Consider the following 12,822-nt stretch of genomic DNA (forward strand, 5'->3'; position numbering starts at 1 on the left):
GGAAGCTTCAGCTGTCCTGCTTTTCTCTGCACTGACACCAGCTTCCTTCTTTCTCTCTCTCTCTCTCTCTCTAAGCTGATGTTTCCTGGAGGGATTCCTGCAGGAGTTCCTCCTGCTCCTTCTTTCCCAGAGTTCCTGCAACCAGACGGAGTCTTTGTGCTTTGGAGGTGCTTCTCTTGGATGAAGCGCTTGGCTAGCTCACTTTGATCTCTTTCATGTGGGACTCATGTGGGTGGAAACACATTTCTGCCTTTCAGGACATCTTTTTGTCTTTATTAGGATTGAAAACGGAGGAAAAAAAACTTCTTTGGAGAGAAATCTGCTTTGTTTGTTGTTGCTATGAGGTTGTTGAACAAATGTGGTCACTTTCACAGCTTCACTTCAAACTACTTCCAATGGACAGAAATGATACCTATTCAATTTATGAAAAAATAAATTTTAAAAACATTTTCTGTGTTTTTTCCCCCTGTAATTCTAGGTCTGTATTCTTCATACATGACTAAAATAACAAAAAACAAACCAAATCAGTCAGAGGTATTCCAGAAAGCATGTTTAAACTACCCTGACTTTAAGCCTGAACTCTGGCTGAAATCCGCCTGAACTTGCTTACTCTGGGTATGTCAGTTCCAAAAGACCGGATACGAGTTAGCGTAATTACGCTCGACTTGGTAACCTTGGGTTAATGCACGTGCACGGCGAGTACATAAAGACATTCTCAATGGATCACAGATTTCCGGATTCACCATGGAAACTCGTGGAGAAAAAAAAGAAAGCGCTACAGTTCAGTGAGATGCAGTCTGAGATTTTAATGATGGCGTATGAAGATTATACGTCCATCAAAAAAGTAACACAGCTGGATCAGCAAAAGAAAGAGTTTCTGCTTGTAGTAGAACAGACAAAGTAAAAGCATGAGTTTCTGATCTCATTTCCATTATATATATATATATATATATATATATCCAATTTTGCCAACTTACCGTAAATGAATTAATTATATTGGTAACAAGTAATTGAGTTAAATTTATTCAACCTAATTTCTTACGTCTATAAAACTCAATAATTGTTTATACAACTCAAATTTACATTTTTATCTAACTAAATAATGATGACGTGTGATTGAGCCTACAAGAATGATTGGTGGAGACAGTTAAATCCAAAAATGGCTGAGGCTACAGCTCAATTCATGGTACCTATCAAAACGTCTTTAATAGAATCAAATAAACACAAAGAAAAAAGTATTTTATGATCTTTCATAGTCCTAACAACTAAGTGTTTTATCAGGACCTGTTTGGATGAACACAGAGCTGATATCCTTGAGATGTGAAATGTTTTTAGATCAGTTAATGAGGGCTATTTCCCATGGCCCACCAGTGTGCCGCGGCACACACCGGTTGAAAAACACTGGCTTAGAGAAGATGAAAACCTAAATAAGCTGTCCAAGAAATCAGGGTAAGAAAAGACAACACTTTATTGATCCCCGGAGGGAAATTCAGTTGTCTCAGCAGCCAAACAAGAAATATAGCAGTTAGAAAAACAAATAAGTCAGTAAAAATTTAAATAGAGATAAAAAGTCAAAGTATACGTCATGAATAAGTAAATACAGCAGCAGTTTCAGCAGTCCTAAAAGTTGTCCCAAACTGCTATTGGGAAGCGAATCATATATCAAAACAACTAAAGTATTTATTTCTTTATTTTTTTTTCCAGAAAAATTCCTTTCTACACTCATTTGTGCCTCCCTCTAATGAAGTCACTGCGTCAATATGGTATGGAGGCCATCAGCCTGTGGCTCTGCGTACATGAAATAAAAGCTCAGGTTGCTATGGAGTTCATTAGAACATTGGGGTATTTTTAAGCATTAAAAACCTATTTTCAAATATTATTTTTTTCTGAGATACAGAACTTTCCAAGTCAAATAAAGTCTTCTGCTGTGGTACAAAGGTTGAGAGGTCGACATATTATCAGAAAAGTTTAGAATTTAGAGTTTACACTAAATCCTTACATTGTCAAGAAAAAGTCTTACAAATTCTCATGTGTCTTTTGAGACTAGATCTGTGACTAAAACTTTTTTTACATTCTTTACAAGAAAAAGGCTTTTCTCCTGTGTGAGTTCTCAAGTGTCTTTTGAGATTACATATTTGACTAAAACTTTTTTTACATTCTTTACAAGAATAAGGCTTTTCTCCTGTGTGAGTTCTCTTGTGTGTTTTGAGATGAGATACATTACTAAAGCTTTTTTTACATTCGTTACAAGAAAAAGGCCTCTCTCCTGTATGAATTATCATGTGTGTTTTGAGTTTATATACATGACTAAAACTTTTTTTACATTCTTTACAAGAAAAAGGCTTATCTCCTGTGTGAGTTATGTGTATTTTGAGACTAGATCTGCGACTAAAGCTTTTATCACATTCTTTAATGGTATAACATCTTTCAGCAGACCCAGTTTCCATGTAGTCAGACGGATTACAACTTATTCTTGAGTTTTTACCAGGCTTGATAGAGGAAAGTCTCTCTTCTTTTGGAGATTGTTTGTATTTCTTACCAAGATTTTTTTTCTTGGGATTTTTTCTAACATCAGAGTCACACTGACCTTCTGACATGAGAGAGCTGTCTACACTTTGGACATGACTTGTTTCTTTTCTCTTCCTCTGATCTCTGTTCTGTGGGTCTGTCTCTTCATCTGTAGTTGATGTTGATTCTTCACGTTGGTTTCCTTCTTCATCCTGATTGATGAAGAGCGCATCTGGTTCCTCTTTAATCTGTGGAGGTTCTTGTTCTTCCTGTTCCACGCTAAAGTTCCTCTGCTGGTTGCAGAGATCTTCCTCTCTAGTCATCCAATGCTGGGGGAGGACTGCAGGGACACAACAAGATGCTTTATTTATGTTTTGAAGCCTGTATTGTTAAACACCCAATTTTTTCTAATAATCTCTGTCAATTAAGTCAAAGAAGAAAGAAGAAGAAAGAGAAGAAGAAAGTTTCTTCTCTCTGTAATGCAGCTTTACAACACTGAGCTGAAAATTTTTAAGAAAATGAAATTGCAAATTTAAATTGCGAGCGGCGTCGAATTGACATGCTACCTGCCCTCACCGCCCATCTCTATGCGCCACCAGCCCTTACTACATGAATCAATGCAAAAATGCACCCATACTCATCTTCGCTACCTGAGTCTAGGCACCACCGCCACTCTTACCACACAGCTTTGACCAAACTCCACTTCCTGTGGAGCCAGTATGCACATTTAACCCCCCTTCTCAACTAATTTAGAAGGACTCATTGATTAAGATACTAATAATGCTAATTATATTAGTCATGCTAATGTGGCCACAAGTGCTAGCATTGCATCGTCAGCATCAGCATCGCCAACTGACTCAGAAATACATAGTGCTAAGATGCTAAATATGATAACTATGGTAGTTATGCTAATGTGGCTAAAAGTGCTAGCACAGCTATCAGAATCATCAACTGACTCAGAAATACATAGTGCTAAGATGCTAAATATGATAACTATGGTAGTTATGTTAGTTATGCTAATGTGGCTACAAGTGCTAGCATTGCATCGTCAGCATCAGCTTTGTCAAATGACTCAGAAAATACATAGTGCTAAGATGCTAAATATGATAACTATGGTAGTTATGTTATATTAGTTATGCTAATGTGACTACAAGTGCTAGCATTGCTTTTTTTTTTTTTTTTTTTTTTTTTTTTTCTTTTTTCTAACTTGTCCTGTCCAACAGCTGGGCAGACAGATGAGAGCTGAGGGCCTCTTGGGTTGGACATATTTTACTTTAACAAGAGGGGTTATTAATCTTCAGACAAACCAAAGGTATGACTGAATAAACCCCTTTTGTAATTGAGGCCAACCTTTATTAATTTCAAACATGTCTGAAAATCTTTGGTGTTGGACCGGACGGAAAAGGAAAGAGGGGAAGAAGAGAGAGGGACGTTAGAGAGAGGGGGGTAAGGGGTGATAATAGGAGGGGAAGGGGGGTAAGACCATGAAGCAGCATAAAGCAACAAGTTTACTGGTTGTTAATCATTACGGTAAGGTTCAAATGTAGTACAAAAAGGGCGGAGCCTGTCCACACACACACTCAAATGTTATAAACACACCTGTTAGTTGCAAAAATGTCCACCTGTCGACATGTACACAAAACAGATAGTGTTCACACGCATACTTATGCCTTAAATCCAACTAATGTGAAATATTTCAGTCATTCAGTCATGCAAACTGTTAGTACAAAGGTGAGCTAACACCTGTGCCCAGGTGAGTGTTTATGTTCTTCTAAAATGGATGGTGGAACGTGAAAAGAAGGAGGGAGAGTGCCCAGCCATCCCCACCCCAAGACCCCCACCACACCAGCAGCGGCAGCCGGAATCCCCCCCAACGCCACACGGGAACCGACAGGGAACAACCGCCGCCCGGGCGACCAAGCCCGCCACCCAGGCCAGGGCCAGCAGGGCCGCCGCAAGGCCCCCAGAGCCAGAGAGCAGGGAGGCACGGAGGGAAAGAGAGCGCCGCCCCAGCCCGACCAGGAGAGCAGCCCCCCCGCCGCGCCGGGAGAACCCAACGCAGGGCCCCACCGGAGAAGGACGCCCACAGCCCCAACCGAGCACCCCACCACCACCCAGGAGTTCCGGGCATCCCCCCGCCCCAACCCCAGGTACGAGCCAGGACCCCCCAAGGGAGACCCGCTCCGCACTCCAGGCAGCCATCCGCCCGGCCCACGGTTGGTCCAGGGAAGAGCGAGGCAGGGGCCCGCCGCCCCCGCCCAGGAGGGGGGAACCCCGGGGAAAAAAGAGGGCCCACAAGGGGTGTTGTAAATATGGCCCGACCAGGCTCGGCCACAGTTGGAAATTTGGCGGGGCCCAGCACTCAGGAGCAAGGACCAGAACCCACCCCCCAGGGACACGAACACCCCCGGCTCAGATGTAATGTGAACCCCCCCACCGCGCGGAGAGAGCACCGCCGGGCCCAGGAAGCCGGCACCCCGGGGACACGGCCGCCGTTGCAAAGGGGCCCGTACCCCCCACCAGGGAAGAGGCAGGGGACAGATGGTCCTAGGTCCCACCTTCCTTGCAAAATGTGTGTGCGTGTATGTGTGTTTGAGAGGGTGTGTGTGTGCATGTGTGTGTGTTTATGTTGGGATGTAAATATTGAGGGGGGAGGGGTGTATGTACTAAGGGGGGTGCAGTTAAAATTGGCGGGTAGGGCACTAAGGGGACATCTCCTGATTACTCACAGTGACGTCCCCTCACCCTCCCCACCAAGGGGCCCTAAATGTCTTAGGTGCTGTTAAAATTGGCGGGTAGGGTGCTAGGAGGACATCTGCTGCTTGCTGGCAGTGATGTCCAAGCACCCCCCCTACCAAGGGCCCTACATGTTTAAGGTGCAAATAAAACCGAAAGAGGGGGGGCCCACTCCATGCGGCAACCATAGGAGGGGGGCCACTGCCTAGTAAACCCCCCCCCCAAGGCTCATCGCAGGCTAAGCCCCCCACCCCCTCACCCTGTTATGAGGTTATATGAGGAAGGGGGTAAGTTGGGGACAGCTGATAGACTGTCCCCCGGTGGTCAAACAACTGTCCCCCGCCCCCCCCCAACAAGGGGGCCAGGCCCACCCAGCCCAGGGGCCCCACCCCCGGAGGCGCCGACAACCCAAGCCCAGCACCACCCCCCCCACACAGAGAGAGAGGAGCCAGAAAGCGTTGGCCCCCCCCGGAGCAAGCCCAGGCCCCCACCCCCAAACGCCGGCCCTAGAAGAGCTCTGGTCAAGTGCTAGCATTGCATCGTCAGCATCAGCTTTGTCAACTGACTCAGAAATACATAGTGCTAAGATGCTAAATATAATAACTATGGTAGTTATTTTAGTTATGCTAATGTGGCTACAAGTGCTAGCATTGCATCGTCAGCATCAGCTTTGTCAACTGGCTCAGAAAAACATAGTGCTAAGATGCTAAATAGGATAACTATGGTAGTTATGCTAACGTGCATACAAGTGCTAGCACTGCTATCAGCATCATCAACTGACTCAAAAAAACCACTTTGCTGAAAATGTATTAAGACTGTGTGATGTTGCCACAAATAGCATGCTAAGCACCTTTTGGAGTATTTTGTTATGAATCCCTGCAGGCACAAAATACCTGCTTTGAGTGCTAATGTAAATATCTGGCCAGATCTTTATTGGGATTTTATGTTTTGGGACTGTTTTGAATGGACTTTGGTAAACATGGAAAAGCAGCATGTGCCTTTAAGAAACAGGCGGTGTCTACGAGAGGGGAGGCTTCCAATGATGTGAGGACAGCGAGGGAAAACACCTGCTGCTTTAAAAAAAGGGAAAAGACCGGGAGTCCAGGGGGAAAAAAAATGGGTGGGCCGTGTCTGAGAAATATGTCAGATGTCCCAGAGCCGCTCCGTTTTCAAGATCCACACAATGGATTATATTTATCCCATTTCCTAGAGGACGGATTATCGTGTAGATTTTTCTCTCATGAGATCTACAAGTCATAGACCTGGAGAAAGCTGCTGAGATCGAGCCTTTTTGTTTTCTTTTTCTTTTCTTTTGCAATGCATTGCTGGGACTGAGTTCACGAACGTCATTAGTCAGACTATTTCATGAACAGAGACTTATATACATGTTAAAATACAGTGATGGTTGTACGTTATGTTGGATGAACAGTTTGGGCATGGTGAATATAGTAACTCACTAGAAGAAAATTAAAGAGGGACCTCTATGTTGACATCAATTACCATTTCCATTACCATTGTTCATTCCCCTCCTGACATTGAACCCTGGTCTTTTTTCCAAGTCTAAAAATACAAACAGACGACAGATCAAGTGCTTCTTTTTGTCACCCCCCGCGTTCCACTGTCTTTCCCTCTGTGTGACCCAGGTTGTCGACCCCTGATGTGTATTGTAGTGTTAGGAAGTGTGCAAGGTTATCATAGTTAACGCAAACGAACGAAAAAACTAAAACTAGAACTGAAAAAACATTTTCGTTAACTGAAATAAAAATAAAAAGGAGAGTTTTAAAAAATATGAAAACTAACTAAAACTGTTTGTTGTGTGAATAAAACGAACTGAAACTAACTAATATTAACCCCAAAAAATACTTCGTTTTCGTCTTTGTTAATACATAAGTATTTTGGGTTGAAATAAAGTCTATTTACTTCACGCTGCTAGTTTTACTGTGTATTTGACCCCTACGGCATTACGTTGTCTGTGACGTCACATGATGTCTGTCAGACACTGATGGCTAGCGTTGTCATAGGCATTTACATGAGCGTGCTGGCTGCATTAAAAGTTGGGAGAAAGCGGGAGAGTCCTATTTGGGACTTTTTTGAATATAACAGCGTCGAAAACAAAAGTAAGTGCCTTGTAGTCAAAGCAGGAGACAACATTTGTGGAACGCTCCTCAAAGGAAAAAACCCTACGAATCTAAAAGTACATTTAAAAAGCGCACACAAAAACGCAAATCAACAGTACCTAGACAAGCTAGCCTGTCGCCCGCCCTCCCCCGAAAAAGAAGCGAGAGCAGATAACGTAATGCTGTTATCGGCTGTTGTATTTTAATTTAAGGATAGTTGTCCTTGTGTCCTCTGAATAATAAGTGTTTCAAAATGTATCTTTGATTTAGTTTTTATCATACAATACTTATTCTGGTGATTTTGAATCATGCACCTGAGAAAAAAAAGAAAAAACTAAAACTAACACTAAAACTAATAAAAACTAAACTAAAATGAAGCAATTTCAAAAAATAAAAACTAATAAAAACTAGTAAAGCTGCCGCTAAAAACTAATTAAAACTAAATAAATTTAAAAACAAAAATTCAAAATGAAATAAAAACAAAAACTAATAAAAAATCCAAAACTATTATAACCTTGGAAGTGTGTGGTCAACAGTTCTTTAGATTGCTCAGAAAAGTGTTCCTACTGGTGTTTATGTGATAATTAGAGACTCTAGACTTGATGTCTGCTTCTTGCACTTTTTTCTTGATGGTTGAAGATTAAAAAAAAATCATTGTTGGTGTAAAGGTAAAGGTTGGAAGTCTGATATGATAAGAAACATTAAAAAGACGCATTTTTAGTTAAAACTTGATCTTTTTCTTCACCACAATGTCGCAGATTTCTATTAAGAGTCATTAAATTACTTAATAACAGGTAGTGATTGATTAATCACACAATGAATTAATCTCTTGACAGTTCTGATAACACTGTCATAATTCCGTTTTTGGAAAATGTTAAAAGCTACATTTCATAAATGATCATCTTAACAGCCAGAAAAAACAGAAATAAAAGGTATTTTGCTTAACAGTGAAGTGGAACTTTTTGGTTCTTGTTGGGTTTTGGTCTGGAAGAAACTGGATCAAATGGTTCTTTAGTGTTAAAGGTTCCAGACTCTTGATCTCCACTGAAGCTATGAGTATGAAATGTCATTCCACAGACAAACCATCAACAAAATGATCCTGATGCTGCTGAGGTTCTTATGGAAGTGAAGCAAATCTCAGCAGAGATGCAGTTTTTCTAAACTGAAATCACTGACATTAAACAGCCTGAACATTCATGGAGCTGAACTGGACACAGAAAAACCTCCCTGTTGTGTTTCCACCCACCAATGAGGAGCAGTTTGATGAAGATGAAGCTGCACTGGAGGAAGAATCAGTCCAGAAAAGATGGAGAACAATTCTGACACTAAGCAGTTTTTCACTGATGTGTTCAGGTTTGAATCTTGTCTGTCTGCAGATCCATGAGCAGGACCCTGTCTTTGGGTTTTAGCTTGAAATGTAGTTTTGGAAATAGAATCTGTCTGAATGTCTGGAATTGGAGACATGGAGACATCAAAGAGGTTTAGATGGATTTTGGTTTTGACAGAAAAATCTGCTGAAAAGAACTGAACTACAAACTTAGAACCACAGACGACAAAACAGATTGTACTTTTTTATCTGCCAACAATTTTCTCTTTGATCTGTTAAGGTTTCCTGTTTGTCGTTAGCTGGAGGGACTAACTAAGATCATGTGATTTGAAGAATGTTGTCGGCTGCACTGACCAATAATGTCTTCTGTCTTTTCAACTGGAAGGGACAGAAGAGACTCTTCCAGGACACGCTGTTGATGGACTGTATGTTTGGAGAGCTTGAAGCTCAAGATAGAACCGTTGTTGAAGTGAACATACCAATAGTGTGGAGATTAAGATCAGTCACACTGACCTGCTGACATGTGAGAGCTGTCCACACTTTGGACATGACTTCTGTCCCTTCTCTTCCTCTGATCTCTGTTCTGTGGGTCTGTCTCTTCATCTGTAGTTGATGTTGATTCTTCATGTTGGTTTCCTTCTTCATCCTGACTATCAGTTACATTAAAGCTCTGCTGATTGTTTAGATCTGCTTCACTGTTCTCATCTTCCTCATAAGTAGGGATCTCAATCAAGGTATCAGTCTCCTGCTTCTGATCAAGCTGATCTTCATCCTGACTGATGCTGAGTTCCCCTGGTTCCTCTTTAATCTTAGGAGGTTCTGGTTCCTCCAGTTCTTCTTTAATCGGCAGAGGTTCTGGTTCCTCCTGTTCCTCTTCAATCTGTGGAGGTTCTGGTTCCTTCTGTTCCTCTTCAATCTGTGGAGGTTCTGGTTCCTCCTGTTCCACTCTGAAGTTCCTCTGCTGGTTGCAGAGATCTTCCTCTTCAGTCATCCAATGCTGGGGGAGGCCTGCAGGGACAAAAACACAACAAGGAGCCTTTTATACGTTTCCAGGACTTTTGTTTTTTTCAAGCATCAATAAACTCTGTGATCATTGAAGAAAATGTTTGAGGAGTCTGGAGGACCAGAAGAGACTAATTGAAATATATATACATATGCAGAGGTGAGTAGTAATGCGTTACATTTACTTAAGTAAATTTTTGGTGAATTATACTTGTGAGAGTAAAGGCCTGTTCACACCGGGACGAATTTTGGGCGCGATATTCGCTGACGTTTAACGCCTCGTGACTAAAGGGCACCAATATGAGTGTGCATACCGACGCGAAAAACGCCATGCGTAAAAGCGTAATTTTTTAAAAATGCCTCGGGTTCGTTTTTTTGGTTTGACGCGCCGCGCCAAAAACTATACGACCAATAAGAATGTGTCTGGAGCTTCTGAAGTTAGAGTAAAACTCAACTTGGGGGCGCTCAAACACAAAACGGCCTTTCTGAGCACACATACCAGCGAAGTAGATAGACGCCAAGTAGCGTCTACACTGCCGCAAAGAAATAATGACGGACATTCTAAAATATCCTCGACAACACTCATAATACATTTTCAGGTCTTGTATCAGTCGATAAAACTCCCCATGTTCTTCTCTTCTCGTAACTATGGGATGTACCCAAAATCGGCGTCTTTTCCGGCATCTTTCATCATTCAACAGAACAATAATTTCTTCATCGCTGGAACTGGAGCTAGAGCTGCCGGTGCTTGAAATATTCATGTTTTCTTTGTATGATTCTGATACGAATCAGAGAAACAGCTGTTTCACATTACAACTTCAATCTGCTTCCAATCTGCAACCAGTAGAGGGCGCTAAGCGGGAAAAGCTTCACTGTTTGCCCAGAAGAAGAAGCCTCACCAAGCCTTCATGAAGGTCAGACTCCGTGCACGGTGGAGCACGGAGTCACGGTTAGCGCTCTGAGTGAGAAGGTTCAAATCCCAGCTGGGACCTTTCTGTGTGGAGTTTGTCTGTTCATTCCACCCGTGTTTCCTCCCACACGCCAAAAACATGCTTCATACGTTGATGGTTCCTCTGAATGCCCCTAGCTGTGTGTGTGTGTGGGGGGGGGGGGGGGTGTTGTAACCTGTCCAGAGTGAAGCGCCTTCATCCAACAGTGGCAGCTCAGACTCAGAGGTTCAGAAAATGGATGGATGGAGGAATGTTGGTCTTCAACTGTTTGACTTTTTCATTCTGAAATAGACTTTTTTAGGTCTAGTCAGAGAAATATGAGAGTTCTTTTAATCATATTTGCTGCTTCATTTGATTGACAGCCCCTGCTGAATTGAGGTTTTTCAATGAGTTGAGAAAAATGATTGAAGTTTGAACAAAACTAAAAAAAAAAGTTTCTGTGACTTTCAAATCTCTGTCAGAATCAAACACCAGAACTTTGGTTCAACAAGATCTTTTCATTTCATCCAACAAAAGGTCATTTTAACACAACTAATCCAGTTTGATGACTTGACTTCAACTTTTAAGGCCTCTGAGGAGAGGAGGCTGTCTACCTATAGACACCTATATACTTCTATAGAAATAGAGACACTGATGCATTATGGGAAGAAATCCATTTTTAGTTGGATTTGGATCTTTTACTGCACCACAGTTGTCACAAATGTCAATGAAAAGACCTTAAAATGAGGCTTTGAACTTGCTGTTGATAGAATAGTCCATTACTACAGGAGGACGGGGGGGGACGGGGGGGGGGGGGGGGGGTAAAACCCTTTTAACTGGACAATTTGATATAATTTCAGTGTTTTTTATTTTTATTTCCAGAGTTAAATAAAAATGGTCATTAAATTATTTCAGAATTATTTTATGTTTTCAGCTCGAAGCCTCCAAAGTGCTGGGGGCCCCAAGTCTCCCCCCCCTCCTCAGTGGTGGACAATCATAAACAGCACAGAGGAGAGGCGGAGCCTAAGTGCTGAATTTGCTGGAATCATTGAATTGATGTCATTCCTGTTTCAGCAAAGTCCTAATGTCCATTATTAGCAATTATTCATGACAGGAAATGAAACCACGTGGTAGTGCCTTTCCCCGGGGAGTCTGATTCCTGGATGGGCCCGCCCTCTGACCCCAGGCCTGTCCTGCCCCCTCCTAGTCATCCACCTCCTGTTGTAACAGTGACATCTGTCCACCACTAGGGTGTCTCAGCTCTGATCTGTTCGCTCAGCTGATGATAAAAAAAGTAATAATTCTGGAACCAGAACAGATGAAGCTGAAATCCATGAAACTCAAAGACAAAATAGATTTGAATCTGGTTTCAGATCTAGTTTTTATTCAATTATGATGCAACGAATCAGAGACAAATATGAAATGTTCAGTGGTCTTTTCTCTAGGATTAAAATGAACACTCAACTATGATTTGGTACCAGATTCAAGCAGCCAAGCAAGCGCAAGAGGTCCGACCTGCATGTTGTCTGGCTGGATCTGGAAACCGCCTATGGTTCATTTCCTCATCAGCTCATTACCTTTGCCTTAGAATTCTTCTACATCCCAATTTCTATCCAGAGAGTAATATGCAACTATTTCAGCAGTTCCTAAGTAGGTTACACCACACAGGAAGCTAAGACCAGCTGGCACCACCTTGAGAAATGAATTGCAATGGGCTGCTCAATCTCTACCATCATCTTCACGGCAGCCTTCGAGGTCATTCTGATTGGTGGTAGGGAGATGGGGGGAGGGATAAAGTCACAGTCAGGCCAGCGACTACCAGCCTTGCGGAGTTACATGGATGATGTAACAAGCCTGCTGCAAACAGCGCCATGTACTACCAGGTTCCTGAAGAGGTTTGAAGATCTCCTTGGATGGGCCAGAATGAGAATCAAAGCTTGGGAAGACTGTATACGGCTGAGCTGTCTGACACCCACATGCCAGTCACCATCATGCTCCAGATCACTGACGGACTGGAGAGGATTGAGAAAAGCCACCTCCCAGGGAAATCCAAAGTCTGGTGCTACCAATTCATCCTCTATCCATGCTTGATGTGGCCCCTGAAGTTGTGTCAGATTACATCATCCACAGTAGCAAAAATGGATGCCATAGCCAACAATTTCATCCGTAAATGGTTTGGCTTACCTCGAAGTCTGTCCAACAC

At 42.4% G+C, this 12,822-nt stretch overlaps 1 protein-coding gene and 1 long non-coding RNA gene across 3 annotated transcripts in view; both read right to left on the bottom strand.

Moving 5' to 3' along the window:
* Positions 1-12,822, bottom strand: part of LOC144988207 (uncharacterized) — a 211,330-nt gene that overhangs the window by 16,845 nt on the left and 181,663 nt on the right. The window lies entirely within an intron of this gene.
* Positions 1,451-12,822, bottom strand: part of LOC144986789 (uncharacterized) — a 71,191-nt gene continuing 59,819 nt past the window's right edge. For both annotated transcript variants that reach the window (XM_078934901.1, XM_078934906.1), the window contains 2 exons: positions 9,202-9,696; positions 1,451-2,848 (listed from right to left, as the gene is read on the bottom strand). In XM_078934901.1, coding sequence (XP_078791027.1) covers positions 2,004-2,848; positions 9,202-9,696 — 1,340 coding nt within the window. In that variant the 3' untranslated portion in view covers positions 1,451-2,003. The remainder of the gene's footprint in view (positions 2,849-9,201; positions 9,697-12,822) is intronic.

The sequence above is a fragment of the Oryzias latipes genome, chromosome 2 (assembly GCF_053564925.1).
Source record: "Oryzias latipes strain Hd-rR chromosome 2, Olatipes_Hd-rR_3.1".
In the NCBI taxonomy this organism is placed as follows: Eukaryota; Metazoa; Chordata; class Actinopteri; order Beloniformes; family Adrianichthyidae; genus Oryzias; species Oryzias latipes.